Source organism: Dromiciops gliroides, chromosome 1, assembly GCF_019393635.1.
Source record: "Dromiciops gliroides isolate mDroGli1 chromosome 1, mDroGli1.pri, whole genome shotgun sequence".
NCBI lineage: Eukaryota > Metazoa > Chordata > Mammalia > Microbiotheria > Microbiotheriidae > Dromiciops > Dromiciops gliroides.
Window position 1 is genome coordinate 505,056,434 of NC_057861.1, and position 26,547 is coordinate 505,082,980.

Below are 26,547 nucleotides of genomic sequence, written 5' to 3' on the forward strand. Positions count from 1 at the left end.
CTGCTATGAATAGGCATCTCATGCTACTCACTCTTTTTTGAATATCACAAAGGAAAATTGCACACTCACACATACATTAAACTTAACATGAAAACGAGTGGGGACAAGGAAATGCAAGACAAGGATTTATGAGGGAGGAGAGAGAATAGTCACAAGCAAAACAAAAGTCAACTTTTAAAACAGTAAAACAGAAATAAGAAACAGGAATAGTGGAAGAATTGGAAATTAAGGCGTGGGCTTGGTGGAAAGAGGAGGGGGAGAGGAGGAAGAACAGATTACTTCAATTATGTCATATCAGTGTTAATCAGATTCGTTCTTTTCTCTCTTTTCCCTCATAATGTGGAATTTTGCAAATAAAGTGACTAAAATATCCAAACCTTTTTGTTTTTTTTGTGTTTTTTTTTTTTTTTAGTGAGGCAATTGGGGTTAAGTGACTTGCCCAGGGTCACACAGCTAGTACGTGTTAAGTGTCTGAGGCAGGATTTGAACTCAGGTACTCCTGACTCCAAGGCCAGTGCTCTATCCACTGTGCCATCTAGCTGCCCCTAAACCTTTTTACCAGAGATTCTACCACTGGGCAAAGAGGTCTTTGACAAGAAGAAAGTCCCTATATTCTTTCTTTCTTCCTATCTTTCTTTCTTTCTTTCCTTCCTTCCTTCCTTTCTTTTATCTGTCTATCTATCTATATTTAAAATATTCAGAGGAATACTTGTTGGGGTAGTAAAGAACTGGAAATTAACAAGATGCCCACTAATTGGGGATAATGGTTAAACAAATTGTGGTACATGAATGTAATAGAATATAACTGTGCTGTAAGAAACTACAAATATGAAGAATACAGAGAATGGGAAGACTTAACATGAACTAATACAGAATGAAGTAAGCAGAGCCAAGAAAACAAAAAATACAATAACTACAACAATGTAAAAGGAAAGAATAAGAACCACAAAATAATCTAAAGTTAATGTAAAATTATAAAGAACAGGGGCAGCTAGGTGGCACAGTGGATAAAGCACCGTCCCTGGATTCAGGAGGACCTGAGTTCAAATCCGGCCTCAGACACTTGACACTTACTAGCTGTATGACCCTGGGCAAGTCACTTAACCCTCATTGCCCTGCCCCCCCCCCCAAAAAAAAACCCAAAACCAAAACAAAAAAAATTACAGAGAAGAAGCATGGTTCCAAAGAAATGATATGGGAAGACATTCCATTTCCCCCTCCCCACTCCTTTCTAGAAGGGGGAGGTGTATGGGTATGAATATCACATATATTTTTAGATGTTTTTCAATGAATGATTGATTTTGCTGATTTCTTTCCTCTTCCATTTTTTCTTTTAAAAATATTCTAGCTGCTCCTAAAAGATATCAATAAAACTCATTATTGTTTTTAAAAGATTTTTTCCCCTTGTCATAAATGTAAAAGATATTCAATTTGATTCACTGAGGTCGTGTGAACTGCTCATAAGCCAGGGCCCCCTGGCAATAAATTTGTAAAATATTTAATTTTCAAAAAATTAAGCACATAACTATATTTATCCTAATTAAATATCATCTTATTCATTTTGGTCCATTATTCTGGCATGCTGATATCTTTTTGTATTTTGATTTGGTCATTTAACTTCTTAGATCTCACCCCCGTGTATGTTATCTGTAAATTTTGTCTTTTTTATCCACACGTAAAATGTTATTCCACACAAAATTGTATTCCTCATAAAATACTGAATAACATAAACCTCTGAACGGGTAGGCTAGTTTGGCTGGAAACACAGAGAGAGAGAGAGCATAATCATTATGTAAAGATAGGCTAGAGCTAGACTGTGCAAGGTTTTAAATGACAAATCAGAGGAGTATGTATTTTAACACAGGGGTCACAGGGAGCCACTGAAACTTCTTGAGGAGGGGAGGGGAATACTGTTGAAGTGGAATTGGTAAGATTTTGCAACTGAATGGATATGGGAGGATGGTGGTGAGTAAATGTGAGGTATTGAGGGAAATTTCTAGTTTTCAAATCTTGGAGACCAGAACAGCAGTGCCCTAAACAGAAATGGGGAAGTTAAGAGGAAAAGTGGCTTTAGGGGAAATGATATTTAAAGCACTCTTAAATAAAATTTCCAAACGCATTTTTCTTAGACTTCTTAAAATGCCCAACTCAGCACAACAGGCACTGTGGGCCTTTCCTAACCTTCTTACCGGTACCCTCTTTTCCATTTCCCATCCCAGCTCAATATTGATTCCTTATTCCTATACCCACAGTCAGTCCAATAAATATTTATTAAGTGCCTACTATGTGCCAGGGACTTTGCTAAACCCCGAGATTACAAAAAGAGGCAAAAGACAGTTCCTGCCTTCAAGGAAGGCTCGAGGAAGTCCATGTCTGAAACATGTGAGGCATAGTAATGGGTAAGTCCCTGATTATCCAGTGGGTATGAGTGGCCATGTCTACCTCAGCTCCAGGAAGGCTGGAATTGGCTGGGTCCAAAGGTTGAAGTGGGGGGGCGGCTAGGTGGTACAGTGGATAAAGCACTGGCCCTAGATTCAGGAGTACCTGAGTTCAAATCCGGCCTCAGACACTTGACACTTACTAGCTGTGTGACCCTGGGCAAGTCACTTAACCTCCATTGCCCCGCAAAAAACAAACAAACAAAAACCCACAAAGATTGAAGTGAAGAAGGAACCTGGTTTCCTCCTCCTCTCCTCTGAAACTGTCCCTTCTCCAAGACAGGCCCTCATCGCCTCACCGACTGCTGCTGGATCTGCTTGCTTCCCGTCTCTCCCCACTCCAATCCATTTTCCATTAAACCACTAAAGTGATTTTCCTAAAGGAAATAATAGGCTCCCCATTGCTTCCAGGATCAAATATAAAATCTTCTCTGCCTTTCAAATCCCTTCATAACCTTGCCCCTCCTACTTTTTCAGTCTTCTTACACCTTACTCCCTGCCATGTACTCTTTGATCTCCCAACACTGACCTCTATGCTGTTCCACAAGATACCTTCTCTCCCTCCCTCTCCCTTTCCCTTCCTCCCTCCCCCCCCCCTCTCTCTTAAGCTCTTCCTTCTCATCTTCACCTACTGACCTTTTAGAATTCCTGTAAGTTCCAACTAAAATCCTAGCTCCCACAGGAAGCCTTCCCCAACCTCTCTTAATTCCAGTGCCTTTCCTCCATTAATTACTTCCTACTTATCCTGGAAAGAGCTTGATTTGTAGATATCTGATTGCATGTTGTCTTCTCTACTGGATTATAAGCACTTACAGGACAGGGACTGTCTTTTGTTTTTTTGTATCCCCGGTGATTAGTACAGTGCCCACCACATAGTGGGCATTTGATAAATGTTTATTTTATCTATCTATCTATCTATTTATTGCGGGGCAGTGGGGGTTAAGTGACTTGCCCAGGGTCACACAGCTAGTAAGTGTCAAGTGTCTAAGGCCGGATTTGAACTCAGGTACTCCTGAATCCAGGGCCGGTGCTTTATCTACTGCGCTACCTAGCTGTCCCTATAAATATTTATTGAATTGAAGGACCTAACAAATGTGGGAGATAACAAGCAACAATATGCAAACAAGATATATGCAGGATAAAAAGGAAATAATTTACAGGGGAGATACTAGAATTGAGGGGTAAAAGATGGGCTTTTAGTTGGACTTGAAGGAAGCCAGGGAAGCCTCTCTCTGTTGTTACCTCATATAAACCCTGTCCCTACTCGCCATCTTTGGGTACTCGTAGCCTCAGTGTGGAGGTATCATGAGTTATAACTCCTCTGCCCCGATTAAAGACCTTAATTTTATTATATTGATTGTTTTATTAATTTTCTGGTTGATGCTGGAAAAGCAGGAGGGGCAAGGTTATGAAGGGATTTGAAAGGCAGAGATTTTATATTTGACACGTGGGACCTTCCCTTTAGGACAATTGGTTTAATGGCTGAATGGAGAATGGATTGGAGCGGGGAGAGACTTGAGGCAGAAAGATCCACCATCAGGGCTACTGATGAGGGCCTAGAGAGGTGGCAGAGTCTGAGGAAAGAAGGAGGAAACCCAGCTCCTTCTTCACATCAACCTCTGGGCCCCCTAAACTGGCCCCCCTGGAGCTGAGATAGACATGGTCACTCATACCAAATGGATGATCAGGGACTTACCCAGTAAAGGATGATGGAGTACCACTGGGCCATACCACCCTCTCTGCCATGGTTCCCTAATTACCACCAAGTCTTAGCATCCTCCCTGCCCTCTGGCATTGTCCCCGAACATTGCCATCCAACCTACCTCTGTGCCCTAAAAACCCTGAGCTGAGGGGCTTTTCCATCTACCTTGCAACTGAATCTTCCTTTTGTGAGAAATAATTATTAATAATCAATATCTTGGGGGACCCAGTGATCTCCCTAGCCCACCACTCAAAGGCAAATTCTCCTCAAGACATTCCATCAAATCTCTTCATCGGGGTTAAGCCCAAGACAAGCTTATAAAGGAGCCTTGGGTGGAGATGGATTTTTGGCCTGCACAACCACACCTAGATTGGAAACTATTTTGGGTGAGAGATCATACATTCTTTCTCTGATTTCATCTTACCAAGAGTTGAGTGACCTGAGTCTTGTATCCCCACACTTCATTAATATAACCCATCTCCAATCATGTGAACCAATTAGATTTGATTGCTATGTGATGGACCTCCTACAGTTGTAAGGGTATATGAACTCTGACCCCACCACCATTAGGGGTCTTTGGTCTGAGAGAGAGACCTCCAATTTTTAAATTAATAACCTGCCAGCCTATTAATAAAATGACTAAATTAACCAGAAACTCTGTCTCATATTTTTAATGATCACACTTTTACAAGACGTGAACTCCTTGAAAACAGGAGGTGTCTTGCTTTTCTATTTATATCCAAAATACTTAGCAGAGTCCCAGGCACATAGTAGGCACTTAATAAATGTTTTTCATTCATCCATTCATTCTGTCCAATGAATAAATCCTATTCTTATACATTGCACAGACAATTATTTATTTCCCATTTCCTCCTTTCTCTTCCCATGTCAAGGCCTTCTATTTGAAGAAGGGATCATAAACCACACTTTTGCCCAATAACTTTTTTTTTGGGGGGGGCAATGAGGGTTAAGTGACTTGCCCAGGGTCACACAGCTAGTAAGTGTCAAGTGTCTGAGGCTGGATTTGAACTCAGATCCTCCTGAATCCAGGGTCGGTGGTTTATCTGCTGTGGCACCCTTGCCCAATAACTTGTTTAGTTTTTACATAGGACTTCAACACTCACACCTACATGCACAATCACATATCATATCATTTCCTAGAGAAGTAGATAAAGGGTTGTAGATATAAGCCTTGACAGGCTCTAAATCATATCTCAAATGTATGTTCAAGTAAGGTGGTCTAGTTATATTAGTGGTGTGTGTGTGTGTGTGTGTTTGTGTGTGTGTATGTGCATAAAATGTATGCATAGTTATGTATATATAAGGATATGTAAAGGAGATACATAAGATATCTATATTGGAGATATATATGAAAGATATAGTATATCTATGTCATACATACATACATAATACATACTTGCTAATTCTTGTGAATTTTTGCTTGAGAGTGGCCCAAAAGATGCTCCATCAGGGGGTAGCTAGGTGGCACAGTGGATAGATCACTGGCCCTGGATTCAGGAGAACCTGAGTTCAAATCTGAACTCAGACACTTGACACTTACTAGCCATGTGACCCCGGGCAAATTACTTAACTCTCATTGCCCTGCCCCCCCCTCCCCCAAAAGGATGCTCCATCATTAATTTCTCTTTTATGGGAAGTATCTAACATCTTTTACATAGTCCCATTGTTAACAAAGTTTCCCCCTCTCCTGTTATTCTTTTCAGCCTGCCACCTTTTCAACATCATTTTGATCTCTCTCTGTCACACTCCTCTGTCCTCAGAATCTTTTTCTTCCTGGATGCCTTTTTGGGATTATTTCTTCCATTATATTGGTGAAATTTTTATCTCAACCAGAAAACTGAGGAATATTTCTCAACTTCTTCTACTTTCTAGTCTTACAGGGAAACCAACTTAGATTTATAACCTATTGTTATCAATTGCTTTTAGACAGGAACACAAACATTGCCCATACCTGTATCTTACTGGACTCATTCTTTTACTCTAAACAAAACAATCCATTCTAATAAAACTAAGCCTTTTTCATTCTTTCAATTGTCCTCTGCAAATTCTAAATGAAATTTTAACATTTTCCCCATAAATTGAAAAAAAAAGATAAAAACCTTGCATATTACATGTAAATAAGCTTGTAGTTCTATGAATTTTTAAAAGCAACTTAGCTGATGTGTAAATTTCAAATTTTTTGAGTCTCAGAATTAGTTTCACTTCTACTTTCTATTTTAGTTAGTATTGGTACTGGTAAAAAAGCAGAACTTTCATTACTGAAAAAAAGGAAAAGCAATGTGATTTGCTAAGAAATCTTGTTGTTTCAGTCCTGTCCAGTTCTTTGTGACACCATTTGGGGTTTTCTTGGCAGAGATGATGAAGTAGTTGGCCATTTTCTTCTCAAGCTCATTTTACAGATGAGGAAACTGAGGCAAACAGAATTAAGTAACTTGCCCAGGCTCACACAGCTACTAAGTGTCTCAGGCCAAAGTTGTTCTCCTGACTCCTGGGCCAGTGCTCTATCCACTTGGCAAACTAGCTGCTCCAAGAAATCTTGACTGTTGTATGTATCATGGGGTGCAGAGCACCCCAGAATTTCTCTGGGGCACACCAAGGAACCTTCTCCTTGAGAAACCAAACCAGAGGACAGATAACGCCTAGAGAGATAAGTTGAACCAAATCGGACTGAGCTAGCTTCGGATTCCTATCCTTCATTCTGGTCTCCCTTACCCTGGGGAGATAAATTTGGGTGTGGCTGCGGCCTTTGTGTTCTGAAGAGGGACCTGTAGCCACCCCTCACCCAATTCCTCTAGTCACTACCAGTGGGGGATGGTCCTCTCACTAAAGGAACTTTTCACAGGCAGATGGGCCACCCCCATCAGTCCCCTATAAAAGTACCTTCCAGTCTCCTGTTCGAGGAGATTTGGTACCTCTGAGCCATGTGCTTTATGCCAATCTCCCCATGAAAAGTCCAAGGATTTCTTTCGTGGTTTCCCTCCCCCCACCCTTCCCTTCCCTTGCTCCTAAATAAACTATCACCTTATTCTAACTACTTTTGTGTGCAAGAGGGTGTAATTCTTTAAAGAGAATTCCTAAGGACTCCATCCGCTAAACAAACCCGTACCCCATTTCCCCCCATATCATATGTTTGCACTTAACAATGGTTATTTGTACTTATATGACATTTTATAGTTTATAAAGGACTTTCTGTGAAGTAGGTAAAGGTTTTATTTAGTAGAGTCATGAGATATTTTTCTTTTATTTTCTAGATAGAAGATACTGAATTTTTTTAAAAACAAAAATATAATTCTATTTTGGGACAGCTAGGTGCTACAGTGGAGAGAGTACTGGGCCTGGAATCAAGAAAACTGGTCTTTCTGAGTTGTAAAGCACTATCTAAATGCTATTTTTTATTACCATGACCACCACTATTTAGAGGTCCAGGACAAAATATTCTTACATTTGAATTTTTATCACCAGCGTAGTGACTGGCCTTTTTACACAATTGCACTTGCGATTTTATTGATGTAATATAGGAAATTTGGTGAGGAAACTTCTGTACCCAATTGTGCTCTGCACCAGGTAGTCCCAGAGTACCTGCGGCACCGAAAGTTTACCGGGTCACATGACCAATTTACCTCAGAGGCAGGGCTTGAACCCCAATTTTCCTAACCTCAAGGTTGAAACCAACTACTTATTCACTAAGCTATGCTGCACTAGAAGCAGTTCACTGGCTCAGTATCGGGAAATTCTGAGTTCGAATCCAGCGTCAGCCCCTTACTAGCTGTGTGGCCCTGGCCAAGTCACTTCTCAGTTTCCTCATCTGTAAAATGAGCTGGACAAAGAAATGGCAAACCATTCCAGTATCTTTGCCAAGAAAACCCCATATAGAGTCATAAAGATTCAGACACAACTGACTGAAAAATGTGTGTATACACATATATGTATGTGTATATGCATACGACATGTAAGTTTTATTTTTTCAATTATCAGAGATGCATTTTTTCCCCCTCTCAACAATAGGAGCTTATTCTATTATCATTAGTCATTTTGGCTTAGTGGATAGAGGTCTGGGCTTGAAGTCAGGAAGAGCTGGGTAATATTCTGCTTTTGTCCTTTAATAGATCATGAGTCACCAGCAAATCTGAAGATTATAAATTATAGAGGTTTCCACACTGACAAACATTACATGTCCTTGATTTATTATTATAATAATTTATTATAACAATAATAATGATAATTATTAGTATTATTTGCTGCCGTGCCATAGCAGAGAAAGGAATAAAAACCCTTTAATTTTACTCATAGCTCTTCACTTCAGTTTCATATGTGGATCTTCAAAGTTACCAGAAAGTTCTTTTGCCTCTCTCATTCCTTCCCCAGAGAAGAGGATGACCCTCAGTGAGCTTGACTCTTGGTTTCACTCTGTGGTTCCCCCCCCCCCCGACCCCATCCGCATCCATCTCCATCCATTCACATCCATCCCCATCCATCCCTGCACACGGAGCCCATCTCCAACTAGGGGGCAGGTCTTCGACGGAGCCCACTCCCCAGAAGGGCTGCTCTCAGAAATCCACTTTATCCCAAACTTGGCGAACTTGCCTGTTAGGCGGGAGCACCAGTTCTTCGTCCTTCTTTCTCCTTCTCTTTCCTTAGGGAACGGACACGAGTGGAACGGGTGAGGGGAGAGGAGCCCCCGGGGTCGCGAACCTCATCTCCTCCCCTCCCTCCTGTACAGATCCGAAGCGGGCGGCAGCCCGAAGACAACTGCAGCTGTCACTCCGGGCTAGCTCTTATCGCCTGCGGAAGTTGGGGCTACAGATAACCACACCCCCCAGAAAGAGGGGCAGACTGTTTAATCCTTAGAATGGGCTGGTCCCCTTTGTTAATCCGGTATTTGCAGTCAAGCGCAAGACTTTGTGCTGCCCGGGCCGATTACGGGCTGTTGAAGAAAGTGATTTGTGTCCTTGGCAGACACTGAGAGCTTTCACCCTATTCAGAGTGATCCGCCCTGCAGCGAGCTCACAAGATCACAGATTTAGAGTTGGAAGGAACGTAGGAGATCATCTACTCGAATGTGGGGCTAACAAGGGGGTGGGGGGAAAGGGCAGTTAGGTGACACACTGGGTTGGGAACCAGGGAGACTCATCTTAGGTTCAAATTCGTCCTTAGACACTTACTAGATGTGTGACCCTGGACAATTTACGTCACCCTGTTTGCCTGAGTTTCTTCATCTGTAAAACGAACTGGAGAAGGAAATGGCAAACCACTCCAGTGTCTTTGCCAAGAAAACCCCGAATGGGGTCCCCGAGGGTCGGATACAACTGAAAAACAACAATGAAGGGAGAAAGAGGAAAGAAGGGAGGAAACATTTTAAAAGTATTATGTGTGGGGCAGCTAGGTGGCGCAGTGGATAGAGCACTGGCCCTGGATTCAGGAGGACCTGAGTTCAAATGCGGCATCAGACACTTAACACTTACTAGCTGTGTGACCCTGGGCAAGTCACTTAACCCCAATTGCCTCACTTAAAAAAAAGTATTATGTGGGAAGATATTAGCAGAACTTTTATGTATTTCATAGCTTTGCTTAGGGCCAACACTGATTATATGGCAACTGACAGGTAGGAATGGTATATACTTTTATTTTGTTTTAATTTTTATTTATTTATTTTTTGGTACATACTTTTGATGAGAGATCCTCAAAATCGTTTTGTTTTCTCTTGTATCTTCTGCTAACAGAGGAGCTTTCTTTTTGTTGTGATGAGTGAGCTGTTGGGACTTTGTGTGGCTCAAAGGGAGAGATGGTTCCATTGTTGATCTCCTAAAAGAAAAAAGTGATTTTTTTTTCTGAACAGGGCACTGACTTTATGGAATGTTGTTAAATGAATTTTAAAATGTATGCATTAAAATATGGGGAAATGGTAGAAAAAAAATGATATATTGTGAATTTTGGAATCCTTAGGTGAGAAACTTCAAATTACTTACTCTAGAAAAGTGGTGTATCTTGACTTAGAAAATCACAAATTAACATCATCTATGTTTTGTATTTTTAGATCAGAGAATTTCTGGGTGGAGTCTTAGAGATCATCTAGCCCAGTGATGTCACCCTCAAATAGAAAAAAAGGGCCACCAAACCATACATAAGGAAATCTGAGGGTTTTGCAATTGATTTAGAAAACCACATATTAATATTACCTATATTTTGTTGTATTTTTATTTATTTTATTACATATTTTTCAACTAGATTTAATGCAGAAGTCTGGTCACAAGATGTGGAGCCAGTGTGTTTTTACACCTCTGATCTAGCAAAATAACTCTTTTACAGATAAAGAAACTGAGTATCAGGGAGGGGAAAAATGACTTGCCCCAAATCACACAGCTAGTAAATAGTAGGGCCAAGATTCAAAGTTAGGTCGTTTCATAACACTGCACACCCTCCCTTGCCACTAGACTTAGGATCCAAATCCTTAAATTATCATAAAGAATTAAAAATTCATCTCATTTTTTGTTTTTTTTTGTATAAAACTTAACTTTTTCATGATTTATAAGATAGGAAATAAATGTTATATATAGTGGGGAAAACATGGAACTAGGAATCAGTAGATTTGGCCTATAGTCTTGGTTTTGTTACTAATTTTTGTTATCTTGAGCAGGTTGAAGTCTCTGGGCTTCAATTTCCTCACATATAAAATGAGAAGTTTGGATCAGGTAATCTTCGAGATTCTTTCCAGCGCTGAAATGCTTTGATTCTATGTTTTAGCATGTGGCCCCATACCCTGTTGCAAGACAGTAGTAGTAGCCGCTAACATTTATATAGTGCTTATATTGCCTCATTTGATGGTTTTCTACTACTGAGTCCTCAGGCTTGGCTCACTGTCTTCCATTAGTGGTCTTTGTCATCATTTTCACTCTAGGTTCCCCTAACTCAGTTCTGCCAGGTTACGTTATCCCATATGTTAACACGTGTCCAGTATAACATGCCCAAAACATAGCAATGTAACATGATTACATGTAACACACTACAGGTTCACATAAGTTACATTCAAGAGAAGGAAGAACAGAGTTTTCAACTTCTCTGCCCTCCGGCTTTTTGTTGAAATTTTAAAAGATTTAAAAAAGGTTTTCTACTACTGTTCATAACACTGAAAAGTAACAGTGCGGGAAAGCTTGTATAAACAAAAGTTGAGAACTATCTTTACATGTAACGGGAAAAAAATAAATAAAATACTTTATTAAAAAAAAAAGAAAAGTAACAGTGCCTCAGTTTCCTTATCTATAAAATGGAGATAATAAATAGCACTTAGCTCACAAGGTTGTTATGAAACTCAAATGAGTTAACATATGTAGTGTGCTTTGCAAATCTTAAAGCACCATATGTTATTATTATTAACAGGATTAAAACAACAAACACATTTCAAAAGTTACTAAGTTGTAGCAGTTTTTACAAATTAAATGTTGTTTCACACCAATGTAGTAATAACTGTGCTTTCCAGCTTCCTGTTTCCTACCTCCATTCCCTGACAGAACCCCTACTTTCTAGCCTGGCCTCAAGCAATAGCTGTGTGACTTGGTCATAGCTAACCTCTATTTGCCTCAGTTTTCTCAAATGTAAAGTGGGGATAATAAAAACAGCACCTCCCTTGTGGTGTGAGGATTGATATATTTGTAAAGTGTTTAGTACAGTGCCTGGCACATAACAGGTATGATAAAGATATTTACTCCTTTTCCCTTTCCCACTTCCTCTTCCCTTTTGGACCGGATGTCAGCTCTAATCAAGATATGTATGTATGTGTGTGTGTGTATACATATATATGTGTGTGTGTATATATATATATATATATATATATATATATATGTATGTATATATGTATATATATACACACACACATATGTAGATACACATATGTATGTATATATGTATATAATTTGTTCTTGGAACTAGATTCTCCTAAATTCCCCCACACCTTGAAGAATATAATCTTGGTTCGAATGCTGTCTCCACCTTTCTCCTCCTTTACTTGCCTCCCACTTTAGTTAAGGTCCTAAAATCATAGGTTGTAGTGGTGGACAAGAACTCAAACTTTCTCATTATATATGAAAGAGTGGGTGATGTGGGTTATATGTACACTTGATGGGTGTACCAAGTGATACTTAGGGCACTACCCTACTGTAAGCGTCCCATTTAAACTCTTATCTTGCTTTGGTAATGTAATATATGATATGTCCACCAGGAGGAGCTAGACTCAAGCTATCACACAAATCATTTCATCAGTCTCTTAATATACTTCTATAAACCTCTCTGATGAACAATACATGCGCTTTCCTAAAGGTAACAGTATCCTCACTGTTGGGCAGAAGACACTCTTCCTGCAAACTCTTAGGTTACTTCCCTTCCAACCACCGACTTCCATATCGTTCCTTAGCACACAGTGGATGCTGTCCTAGATTCAGTTATTATCTAAGGGTATGAGAAAGAAATGCTACTCCAAATTACTCTAAATTATAGGATAATTTCTATGTAACTTATCACATTATTTACTTAATTATTAACTTATTACGTTATTAATGAATTTTAAGCCAATCCTGAGGCATTTTGCATGAGGCTCTCCTAAATGAGGTGAAGGGCGATGACCCTACAATGGATGCCTGTAGAGTTAATAGAGCTTTGGAGGGGAGGCGCTTTTTTTTTTCTTGAGACACACGTAGTTTATGGGAAGGACATAACGAAAGGGGTGTGTGTGTGTGTGCACGCGCACACATGTGTGTGTACACTCATGCACAAGCGCAGTGTACCCTAAGTTATCTCTCCAGGCTCCATGGATATTACTCCCTTTCCCAAGCTCTGTAGTATTTGGGAGCATGCACACCTACCCATCCCCTCACCTACTCTATCCCCCATCTCCATACCTTTACACTGACCATCCTTCATGCCTGGAATGCACCTGTTCCTTAATTCTGCTTCAGAGACTCTCTCTCTTCCTTTCAGATATAGCTCAATACCATCTTCTGTATAAAGCCTCTTCCATTATTTCCCAGTTGCTAGTGCCCTCCCTTGCTTGTATTTAGTTTGTATATGTTGTGTTTATCCACCTTATATATTTATGCCACACATATTTTTATATGTACTGATCTCCCCCATTCGAATGTAAGCTCCTTTGTACTTGCATTCCCAGAACCCAGAATAGTGCATACTTGTTTGATTGAATCTTCCTGCCTTGGTGAACTACTCTTCCATTCTGTTAGATGTCAGCTCTCAGCACTCTGGAATTTCCTTCAGCAGGGATGCTCGACACCATCTATTTCATTTGGCAGTTTGCATCTCCAATCTACATCTGGATCTCAGCCCTCTCAAGGACTGCTCCTGATTACAGTGGGTAGAAGCTCAGGCTGAACTACTGCCAAACCAAGAAATCCAATTCAAAAGCCTGGGAAGACTCATATGAACTCATGCAAAGTGAAGTGAGCAGGACCAGGAGAATATTGTACACAGTAACAGCAATATTGTAAGGATGGTCAACTGTGGGATTTTGCTAGTCTTTTTAAGACAATGATCTAATTGAATTCTAAAGGACCCAAGATGAAAAATGCTATCCACACTTCCAGAAAGAGATCTGATGAACTCTCAATGTAGATTGAAGCACATATTTTTTATTTTATCTTTTTTATTTTGGTCTGTGTTTTCTTTTTCTTTTGCAGCATGGCTAGCTAATATGGAAATGTTTTGCATGAGTTCACATGTATAATTGATATCATGTTGCTTGCCTTCTCAAGGAGTGGGAGAAGGGCAGAAGAAAGAATTTAGAACTCAAAAATTTTAAAACATGATTGTTAAATTTTTTATGTTAATTGGGACATATTTAATAAGAGAAATAAAAAAAATTTTAAAAACTAAAATACACATCTGGTTTAAAAAAAAAGGCTACTGCCTCTTGACCAAGCCTAAGTCTTACCTGCAGTACCGCTAGATGCTCCCAAGGTCCAAATAAAAAGGCAAACCTGAAATCTTTCTTCCAAAGGGAAAGGAAGAGCAAATAGGGAGCATCTTAGTTTGCCAAAGTCTCACTAATCTATTTCTTCCTGTCAAGACTTCTGGTGGCCCTCTCCATATACTACAGGGTAAAATACCACCGAAGAAAACACCTGTTATAATCATATAAAGAAAAAAAAGTTGAGAGAGGGGATGTGGCTTGCTTAGGATCACATGGGTTACAGCTATAAATGCTGTGATTCAAAACTAGGCCCTCAGATTCCAAATCCAGGGCTCTTTCCAACGTCACAGTAATTCTTCTTAGGCAGTTTGCCCATAGATATCCTATGTTCTTTTCATTATAATGTATGGCTCTATATTTACGGAATATTCAAAGGGAGAAGTTCTGAGAACAAGACTGCAAATAGCCGGTGGCAAAATTTTGCTAGAGTCCTTGAACACGAGATGCGATTTAGAGTGGGAATATTATAAACATACCATAGGATGTGTATGAATAAAAAGAATTGTACAAGATTGTTTCTCAACACAATGTTGGGGCTCAAGAATTATCTGTCCCCAGTCTCTTATCCCAATCTAGTTAGAGATGACAAAGAAAGGAAAAGATGCCTTAAATCATCAACCGTTTGAAACGAAGGTCTATTTATAACCCAACTCATGGTACATGATTCAGGATCATAGAATCCCAGACTAACAAGAGATCATCCACTCCAAGCTTTCCTCTGTATACGTTTCTGACAAATTGTCTTCCGTCTCTCCCCCTTCTCCCTCCCTCCCAGGGAACTCATTACATCAGTGGGACAGACCATTCCATTCTCAGATAGCCCTAATTACTTGAATTTTGAAAACTTTGAAAATCACTCTTCTAAAAAAACACAAAAAACGACAACAAAAATGAGTATAATCACCCTACTATGCTAGCCTTCTAAATACCTGGAAACAACTAGCATCGTGTCCTCTCCCTCTCACTCCCTCCCCCATCCTCCCCATGTCTTCTCTTTCCAGGGCTCTTAAGCCCCTCCGTATTTTTATTTATTTAAATTATTCCTCTTGCTCTCCTGGGTCATTTTCTCCTCTGGATTTATACTTGCCTTTAGAGTCGCAAAGGTGGAAGGAGTCCAGAGATGGTCTAATCTCTGAACATTCTTTTTTTTTTTTTAAGTGAGGCAAGTGGGGTTAAGTGACTTGCCCAGGGTCACACAGCCAGTAAGTGTTAACTGTCTGAGGCCGGATTTGAACTCAGGTACTCCTGACTCCAGGGCCGGTGCTCTATCCACTGCGCCACCTAGCTGCCCCATCTCTGAACATTCTTGAACATCAATCTCCTCAACAATATCCCTGATAGTTTATTTGAAGTCATCAAAAGGACCCCAGTATCCATTCTCCTTTCTCCTTCTAGGCTCAGCTTTCACCAATCAGGTGGAAATAGGATTGTGGGAAGGTAGTAGACTACCTACCCCCCCAAGAGTTGAAAGGCCCTGTTTGTCTTAAGTCAACAAGCATTTGTTAATCCCTTACCATATGCCAGGGCACTAATCACTGGAGATACAAATACAAACAAAAAGGCAGTTCCTGCCCACAAAAAGTTTACTCTCAGTGACTTTCCGGGCTTTTTGTAATTAGATTATCCTACACTGGAAAAACACAGTTCCCTATTATTCCTAAGGAGCTCACTCCTATAACCAGACCAGTTCTACCTCCAAGCCTCTGTTCTGTTTTTTTTTTTTTTTTTTTTTTTTAGTGAGGCAATTGGGGTTAAGTGACTTGCCCAGGGTCACACAGCTAGTAAGTGTTAAGTGTCTGAGGCCGGATTTGAACTCAGGTACTCCTGACTCCAGGGCCGGTGCTCTATCCACTGCACCACCTAGCTGCCTCTCTCTGTTCTGTTTTGAAAAACTCTTCTCCCATTCTCTAAGGTACTGGCTCTGCCGTGACATTCCCAAAATATTCCACCCCAAGTGATTTATCTCTTCTTTATTCAATGCCATTCTATTAATTCATTTTTTGGGGGGTGGGGCAATGAGGGTTAAGTGACTTGCCCAGGGTCACACAGCTAGTGTCAAGTGTCTGAGGCCGGATTTGAACTCAGGTCCTCCTGAATCCAGAGCCGGTGCTTTATCCACTGCGCCACCTAGCTGCTCCCTATTCATTCATTTTGATAGTTATATTTTTGTTTTGTCATGTCTGAATCTTTGGGACCCTATTTGGGGTTTTCTTTTTTTTCTTTCCTTTTCTTTTTAAATTTTTTTTGCGGGGCAATGAGGGTTAAGTGAATTGCTCAGGGTCACACAGCTAGTAAGTGTCAAGTGTCTGAGGCCGAATTTGAACTCAGGTCCTCTTGAATCCAGGGCCAGTGCTTTATCCACTATGCCACCTAGCTGCCCCCGGGGTTTTCTTGACAGAGATACTGGAGTGGTTTGCTATTTCCTTCTCCAGCTCATTTGACAGATGAGGAAACTGAGGCAAACAAGGTTAAGTGACTTGTGCAGGATCACACAGCTAGTATGCGTCTGAGGCTGGATCTGAACTCAAGAAGATAAGTCCTCCTGGTCACTTAGCTGCTCCTTATAGTTATATTATCTCATGCTATTATTTCATGTACATACTTTATTTCCCATGTATAAGTTCCATGAAAATCCCCACTGCCCACCGCTGGAGAAACAAGGGGATGACTAGCAGAGCAGGGATAAAAACGTCTGTGGATCATAAGGTTAGAAAATTATACTCTGGGGACAGCTAGGTGGCGCAGTGGATAAAGCACCAGCCCTGGATTCAGGATGACCTGCGTTCAAATCCAGCCTCAGACACTTGACACTTAACTAGCTGTGTGACCCTGGGCAAGTCACTTAACCCCCATTGCCCCGCAAAAAAAAAAAATTATACTCCCTGTTATAATGGTCCAGGTTTTTAGCCAGTAGTATATGTCACCTGACTTACTGTTTTTTTTGTTTTGCTTTGTTTTTGTGGGGCAATGGGGGTTAAGTGACTTGCCCAGGGTCACACAGCTAGTTGGTGTCAAGTGTCTGAGGCCGGATTTGAGCTCAGGTACTCCTGAATCCAGGGCCAGTGCTTTAACCACTGCGCCATCTAGCTGCGCCCCCCTGACTTACTGTTAAATGTCCACTTGCCATGGAAAGCAGAATTTTCTACCACAAGTTGACCATAATTCACAAATATCATCTCTTAGCACGTAAAGGACACAGGTACACCTATCTGTGTGGGTAAAATACCTATACAATATAAGATCAGGTATACCCCTTGAAGTATTTCTCTCCACAGCTATTAAGCAGTGTCTGACTTAAGAAAAATTACACAAACAAATTTTTCAATTGAATAGTGAAACATGTGGTCCAGAAAAATTATTTCCACTTAAAATGAGAAAATCTTGGCTACTGAATAAACGCAAAAGGAATTTTAGTGACCAACAGAAAATCAGGACTGCAGCAGCATAAACAAATGTTTTAAAAAGCAAGGGGCCTTGGCTTAAAAACAGATTTGGAGACAATGGCTCCTCCACCAAGGCTTTTTGTCAGAGGAATTTAAGATTTAAAAAGGTAAGCTAGATCCAGTTTTGATGGCCAGGCTAATGAATTTACATTTTATCTTGTAAGACAGTATGAAGAGTAAAAGCACAAACAAAATAATATTTCACTCCTTTACAAAGTCTATATTCCATGAACCAGGTTCCAATATTTACGTGTGTTTTTTTTAAAGAGTTTGAAATTCTGTGTCAGGAATGAGTGAAGATAATTAAAAAAAAAACCCCATTTATTCTACATGATACTGACTGGCATAATCCTTTGGAAACAATATATGTTTAATTCAGAAGAAGCTCCTACCTGTTCCAAACTAAACCAAAAAAAGCCACTGAGTCATATTCATATATTAATTTGTTTTAATTTTTTCCAAAACAATATTCAAAGGGTCTGCTTTGTTTCATCCAAACTATAAATGTTAAACAGTTACAAACTGAAATAGGAACTGACAATACACAAGGATTTAAACAAACAAATCTTTCAAAGAATAGTTTTAAAAACTGTTTTTCAGTTCATTGTATTGAAAGTTTAATATTGTCTGTCAAGCTTTGGGTGACCTTTCTCAATCACATACCTCAACCACTCCTTCTTTTAACACAAAAATGTTTAGATTTTATCAGCAAAACAATATTTTAAGATGTTTACTTCACAAGTTGATGTTTTAGCATATAAACTTGTATATTAAATCCCTTTCCATTAGCTATTTAAAAAAATATATACAACTATGAATGTTTAAATATGCATCCTGTGCCATGTGTCCAAGCAAACATCTGGGAATTTTCAAACTATTAGAGAAAGTTGAAAGGATGAAAGAATTGGCTTCAAATTTTTCTTTATGACTCAATAGACCAAGCATTTTTAATGGAAGAAAAAAACCGTTCAACTAGCATGTGTCTATATATAGAGATGTATATTTTCTAATATACATATACACACACAAGTCAGGAAAGTAAACAAACATCAAAAATTAACTTATTAATTTAAATATTTTGTGGACCAAGTCTTGGTTTATAACTACTTTAAATTTTGTTTTTCTCCAAAAATAGAAGAAAAAATGCTGGTTTCATAAAATTTAGCGTATTTCAGTATTTTAAATAATGAACTTTTTTAGGGGCACAGATTAAACGATTCCGGTCTTTTGACAAACCTGAAATATTCTGGTACCTTACTACTCCATGTATATATATTTGTGTGTTGTGTGCGTATATACACACACAGACACAAACACTTATTGCCTAATAAAGGATCTGATGGACAGAACAGAACAAAGAAGCAATATGAAAAGGATGTATTAAAGTACACCTATGCTTTTGCCAAGTGCATTAATATTGTGCATAGGATGTTTATTAGGTTGAAATCAAATCCAAATGAAGTCTAACAATCTGCACCACAGTTCTCATGAACAAATCTACAACTTTAGATCTTTGTCCAGATCTTGTTACATGCAATTCTGTTTTGCCTTGAAAAATCTAAACTTAAGGATTTAAATCATGCAAGATTCATTTAGCAAATGCTTTTGCTATGTTGTGGTACTGAAAGTTAACCACTATGGCAACTTTTTTCCCCTCTTGGAAGAAACGAAAAACTTGCTGGAAATGTGTTTGCATTAAAAAAAAAAAAAAGCTCTCAGAATTAAGAACTGGCAATTTCTGGTTGATGGTAACTGACCAGAATGCTGTCCAATTAGTACTCTGTAGTATCAGATGCCACAGGTATTCACCAATCACATTTTTGATATAGCACTCATTCTCATACAAAGCCATGGGGGAACAAACAACTTTTTTTAACATTAGAAAAAGGTTTTTTAACTATTTGTAGATTTTTGGCTTAGCATTATAGACATGGCAAAACGATTCCATTCTAGGACAGAGGAAACTAATCTTAATGAGAGTTTTGATTTACAAAAGGATATTTTTTCTGTTTCAAAGAAAAATGCCCATTGCAGCTCAATAAAGGCATGTAACACAACATCTATTCAAGGTATAAGCAATGAAACCAATGCAAACCACTTACTAGGATGAAAAAATAACACATAAAACACTTTGAACCTTTTCTGTCATTATTTCATGACCAATAACCAAATATAAACAATTGCGGTTCCAGTTCTAAGTTCAAGGGAGAAAAAGTATCATTGCCTAATACTTACTAAATGTACAGCATTGTGTAATGCTAATAATGAAAATGTCAAATTAGATTTTAAATAGCTCAAAAAATTATAATTAACCTGATATATCTAAAATCAAGGTAGCCACAGATAAAGTCAGTCATTATAAAGGCAAAAGAAAATATAGACATTGTGATGTCTGTGGCAAAGTTATAAAAAATTCTCTCTAATTATAGCTCTATTATTTTTCAGTGTCTTCAATCAAAATCTCTAAGGTTTCAATTCTACCATTACTGAAAAACTCAAGTGTTTTTTATAGTTTCACAAACCACAGAACGAGTATAAAACCTGCTACTCTACAGGCAATTGAAGAATAACAATTTATACCATGATATATCAACTCAAAACTGAATCAAAACTATGTAACTGGTACTTTTTCATAACAAATCAAAAGTGCAGTACAGGGCTTAGCCTACAGTTCATCACATTGGTTTAAAAAACAAAAATCCATGCCTAAACTATTAAAAGGGCTGTTTTCTTCCTCCTCAATATAAGTTATCTTTAAAGCATCAGTTCCCTATGACAGAAGTAGTCATACCGATCAAGAATCAAAATGACAAAGTTTCGAGTGAAAAGAATGAATACAAACAACTGGGGAAAAGGGTAGAACATTTGTGTTGGATATTTAACATGAAAAGCCTCAAACAATTCTGAAGTTTTTCAAGTTTTTCAAATAAAAAGGTGTCCTATCCCATGGTTTAGGGATATATGTTGCATTTTCCCCACCACAAATGTAAGGGGGTAAAGAGGTTTTTAAAATATTGCCAATATTAAGTTCTTCGGTACCTACTATTAATTGGAAAACAGCAACATTTACAGATGTATAGTGGATCAATTCTCAAACACTAGTTATGATCCAACTCGGGTTGTTGTGGTTCTTTTATCTGAGAAAAAGCTTTTCAGAAGGAATACCTGCCCTATGCTAACAACAAGAAGAATGATGGCCTCTCCAACAGACCAATAGGCCACTCTGGTATTTAGATCCTCTGCCCGGCTGCGTCCTTGAGCTTCTCTTAGTCGGAAATGAGTCTGGTAGTCGATGACAGACTTCAAAGCTTCATGAATTGAAACACAAGCAGATTCCATCTGGATAAGAAACATTCTGAGTTAGCCTTGTTAATTGTTTACTTTCCAATATATTTCTTTTTAGGAGGAAAAAATTTTCTTTTCCGAGTTATCTTTTTTTTTTTTTTTTGGTGAGGCAATTGGGGTTAAGTGACTTGCTCAGGGTCACACAGCTAGTAAGTATTAAGTGTTTGAGGCCGGATTTGAACTCAGGTACTCCTGACTTTAGGGCCGGTGCTCTATCCACTGCGCCACCTAGCTGCCCCTCCGAGATATATAATTTTTAGTAAATTCTATTTTTGCCAGAGAAAGGATATCTTACTGAATATACTGGGAGAGGCACTGTAGTGTAGTTTGAAGTTGGGAAGTATTAAGTATCATCTTTGACACTAGCACGTGATCAAAGGCAGATTATTTATCCTCTCTAAGGTTCAGTTTCTTTATTGGTAAAATGGGAATAATATATATAGTAACTACCTCTCAAGGTTCTTATGAGAATCAAACAAAATGTTAATCACTCCAAAAAGTTTAAAGTTCTATATAAAAAAACCCAAACCCGTTATTATTATACCTCGAGACATTTAATTTTTAAGTTAGACACAAAAGCTCTCCCAAATCATAGACAATCACTTTCTCCCACTGGAGTTAACACCACTTGTTCATCCCTCATTTCTGAAAAGGACCAATGATATCGTAGGGTGATGTCTTGACTTTCACGTGAATTGGCAGCAACAGACACACCACACAGGGCAGTTAGGTAAGGTGTAGAACTATTAACTACTGAATCTGGCTTTAGTGCTGCACCCCTTATGAAGTAGGGGGTTGCAACATCCTACCTCTTGGGGCTTCAGCATAGGAAAGGAAACATGGGAGCATCAGCTTGGGAGAACTTTAAGCTAGAGAGAGTGAAATTCAAAACCTATTTTTATGGGGAAAACTTGGAGGAACATACTCTGGCTCACCTTCTGCAATGCATGCTCAGAGAACAAGCCCATACCGTATTATTTTATTTTTATTTTTTTGTGGGGCAATGAGGGTTAAGTGACTTGCCCAGGGTCACAGAGCTAGTGTCATGTATCTGAGGCTGGATTTGAACTCAGGTCCTCCTGAATCCAGGGCCGGTGCTTTATCCGTTGCTCCACCTAGCTGCCCCACACCTTATTGAAGTCTTTGGTGTTTATTTAAACACGATAAAAATGATTCATGTTAAGCTTTGGAAGCTGAAGGTACGAAATATAAAAGATTTTATTCCATAGTAGATCTAATTTTTTTTCTTCTCTTGATTGCTGATTAAACCAATGCCTTTTTTTGGGGGGGGGGCTGGGGGGAATGAGGGTAAAGTGACTTGCCCAGGGTCACACAGCTAGTAAGTATCAAGTATCTGAGGCTAGATTTGAACTCGGGTCCTCCTGACTCCAGGGCCCGTGCTTTATCCACTGCTCCAACCTAGCTGCCTCAATATCTTTTTTCTTGACAGAGTATAAGTAACTTCACTGTATTTACCCTTGGTTTGAAATATTTGTTCTACTTCATTTAAAGAGATGTCAGAATCCTTAAGTTTTAGATTATTTCATATTTTGAAGAGTAAAATATGTATTTATAATGCCTAACATATTACCAGTGATTAAAATTTTCCACTGCTTAAAATTATAGTAGTGACTGAGTACAAAAATCTGTTACAATTCTATTTTTCTATTATATGCCTTGCATTAGGGAACTTTAATAATGTGTATGTGTGAAAACTAATTACTAAAGAACTGTGCTTGGTTTCTTAATAATTTCAACAAAAGATATTGGATAAGAAACAATTTGAGTATGAAAATCATATAGTAAAGCAGTGTAAGAGAATTATATAAAATACTAAACTACAGAAATTAACTAAGAACTTTTTGCCTTTTTTTTCGGGCAATGAGGGTTAAGTGACTTGCCCAGGTTCACACAGCTAGTAGGTATCAAGTGTCTGAGGCTGCATTTGAACTCAGATCCTCCTGAATCCAAGGCTGGTTCTTTATCCACTGTGCCACCTAGCTGCCTCAACTAAGAACTTTTTTAAAAGTGTAAGGTTAGAAAAGGGTATGCAAGTCACAGATTTTAAATACACACCCAATATTTTCATGCCTGGTGTTAAGGGCTAAAATTCTAGCTAAACTGTGTAAAATATCTAATGAGTGGTCGCCAATAAATTATAAGCTTTAGCAAGAGTTAGACTTTAAGCGTTTATTAAGGAGAATAAGAATTTGGTAAAGAGAGAGAGAGAAAGACCTAGATTCCTATCTATTAAAGGGAGAGCGCATTTCTAGCTCCGCTCTCCACCAGAGTCCAAAGGAAAAAGAGTGAGACCGAGCCGCCAGTCTCTTCCTTCTTCCTCCCACTAGCCCACGTTACTTCCTGACGCCAAAGAAAAGACTCCTGGTCTTGCCCTCAAAGACCTTCGCTTCATGGGCGGAACTCTTCTACAGTAAGTCTACAGCAGGTGGTGTCATTCCAATCGTTACACTGGAATATACTCCCTTTTCACTTCTAGTTTCCCTCAAAATTCAAATCAAATGCCATAATCCACAGAGGTTTTTCCTGATCCCCCCACCTGTTACTGTTCTCAAATGACCTTTTATTCTGCACCTATTTATCTGTGTACAAGCTATCTCTTATGATAGAATACAAGTTCCTTGAAGGTTGGGATGGTTTCATTAAAAAAAAAAAAAGTATCCCAAGCACCTAACACATAATAGGCACTTAATAAATGCTTGCTGATTATACATCTATATATAGAAGTAATGTGGAATAATGGAACAGCTAGACTGGGAGTCAGGAAGACCTGGGTTCAAACTTTGCACTTTGACACTAGCTGTATGACCCTGGCAAGTCAATTGATTTCTGTGTGTCTCAGGTGTAACTCTTTAGGACCTGTCTATTAAGTCATGTGGGTCTTGATTTGTGTTGGTGGAGGGAATTCCTGAGTCTTCAGATATCACAGATCTTTTATTTGTGGTTGCATTGATGTATTGATATAAACAGAAGCTGAATCTGAATAAGCTCAATCAAGTAGTAGTTTCAGATACAAAACAAAATGAACTTTTACAAATAAATATAGGTTCATTTAGTTTTTTAAAATTTCTGTACTTATGGACTTGGTAAAGTACCTACATGCCAAGCCTTGCATTAGGCAGAATGAGTTAAGAATTGGGTATTTTTAAATATTTCTTTAAAAAATTTTTTTGAAATATTTAAATTTTTTCAATTACAAAGAATTTTTAACATTAAAAAACTTTTTTTAGTTCCAAATTATCTTCCTTACCTCTCAATGGAAAGGCAAACAATTTGATTTGGGTTATTCATGTACAGTCATGAAAAACATTTCCACATTAGTCATTTTGAGAAGAAAAACATAGACACAAAACCCCCAAGAAAAATAAAGCAAGTAAAAAAAAAAGTATGCTTCAATTAGCATTCAGACTCCCATCAGTTCTTTCTCTGGAGGTAGATAACCTTTTCATCATAAGTCTTTAAGAATATATATATTTTTTGTATTTCCAAAGATTGTCTTATAAAAATGTATTACAAACATCCCTCCTCCTCTTCACTTGGAATATACAAAGGAGGAAGTGATGTTAAATTGAAAACCCTTCAACTATAATTTAAGCTTCTTTCCTCTGATATTTATTTCCTATCCTGAAAGAGAACAGTGAAACTGGGGGGTAGGGATTGTCAAACCCATCTTCACAATATTCCACTATATACTTTCCTAGTCTTTCTAGTCCTTCATGAAGTTCTCTTCTGTTTCACATCCTTAAAGATTTTTATTAAATTAATTTCTATAATTCCTCAATATTTTGATTACATTGCAAAGCACAGTAAATAAAGACGGTTTTAGAGAAACCAGGAAGACTTTTATGAACTGATGCAAAGTGAAATGAGCAGAATCAGGAGAACAATTTATATTCTTTTTTTGGATAAGCTCAAAGTGGGAATTTGTTTTACTTGACTGCATCTGTCAGAAGGGTTTTCTTTTTCTTTTCCCCAATGGGAAGGGGAGATGGGAGAGAAAAGACAATTTGTTAATCGAAAAAATTGCAGGAAGGGGCAGCTAGGTGGTGCAGTGGATAAAGCACCGGCCCTGGATTCAGGAGGACCTGAGTTCAAATCCGACCTCAGACATGTAGCTGTGTGACCCTGGGCAAGTCACTTAACCCTCACTGCCCCTCAAAAAAAAATTGCAGGGCATAGTATTATGACAACAGTCTGATCAATGTTAAATAAAATATGAAGATTATCTTTTATCTCATACAGGTTATACTTGTACATTATAATTTTTGCCTTGCCCTAGGCCAACAAGGTGGTAGTTCAGCATTTCCCTGATCAATTACACATCCACCCATCCCCATAATGCTGGAGGGGGTGGGGGCCTGTCAATGAGCACTGCCACAGTTTCTTCTTTAAAAAGCAAAAGCATTCATGCATAATTATCACACCAATAATCTATTATTTGCTTTTTACCTGTGTAAGAGCACTGACTCTGTTCTCACTGGGAAACAGTGGTGGATCTTCTCCAACTTGAAAATCAAAGTACACAGTTTTGTGTGTGAAAGTAGAGAACTCATTGCTGAAACAAAATTTGTACGTTCCATTTCTGGATGCAGTGAAGGTAAAACTATCATACTGTTTCTTCATTTCTTTGTATAACACCATACCATCAGGATCTTCCAACCGGCAATCTACATCATAATGACCACCAGTAATCACCTGTAGAAAGAAAAACACTGAAAAGTTTAGGGTAAAATAAAAATTAAATACATTAACCAATTTTCCTGCTGTAATGAAAGTGCCAGAGGTTATTTAATATGGCAGTCAATACCATATTCTGGAATTTCTATTAATAGGCCTTTACCAAGAAGCAAATTTTGATTCAAAATAAAAAAGAACAAGTAAAGTTGTCCAATAACGAAACTAATTTTTTCATGAGGTAAGTTTCCTACAACTGGGGATATTAAAAAAAAAATCCAAGTGACTGTTTTTCATGCTACCCAAGGGACACCAATGGTGCGAAGCTAGAACAGAAGACCTCTTACCTTTCAACCAACTCTAAGACTACAATAAGATAAGGCCACAAAATAAAATGGTACTATATTGTAGAGGGCCTTAAATGCTAGTCAAAGGGGTCTGGAATGTATCTCATTGGTAACAGAGTGCCACTAAAATAAATGACAAGTTCTATGAAAAAGGAAGATTATCACTGATTATGCTCAGCCAAGCCTCAGCTTTGGATCACTCCCACCATTCATTGCCTTTGATCCTACACAAGCACTGCTAAATGAAGGGGGAGGAAAATGATGAAATCCTTCTAAATGGGTTCACTACAAATTTATGTTATACAACCTCAACTGAGTCCTCACTGCTGGTACAGCCCTACACTTCCCCTATCAACTCACTATCCCACTCTCCACAGCAATTCTTTCAAACCTTTTTATCACTCCTTAAGCCTCTGATGGCTCCTCTCTTCCCCTAACCCCAACTGAAAACTTTGCCTGACATTTTATAGAAATAATTGAGGCCATGCGCCACGAACTCCCTCTTCTCTCTTCCTCATCTCCTATCATTCACATGCTTTCTGCCACTCCTCCTTCACTCCTGCCTCACATGAGGAAGTGATCTCACTCC

General features: G+C 38.7%; 1 protein-coding gene across 3 annotated transcripts in view; it reads right to left on the bottom strand.

The window, feature by feature from the left end:
* Positions 1 to 26,547, bottom strand: part of TMED7 (transmembrane p24 trafficking protein 7) — a 37,404-nt gene that overhangs the window by 5,329 nt on the left and 5,528 nt on the right. Inside the window, exons 2-3 of one of the 3 annotated variants that reach the window (XM_043962727.1) lie at positions 25,387 to 25,632; positions 20,782 to 20,913 (exon numbers count right to left, since the gene is read on the bottom strand). In XM_043962727.1, the coding sequence (XP_043818662.1) occupies positions 20,782 to 20,913; positions 25,387 to 25,632 (378 nt within the window). Of the gene's footprint in view, positions 1 to 8,745; positions 8,922 to 18,004; positions 20,914 to 25,386; positions 25,633 to 26,547 lie in introns of those variants that run through there. The other 2 variants (XM_043962720.1, XM_043962712.1) reach the window with 2 other exon arrangements.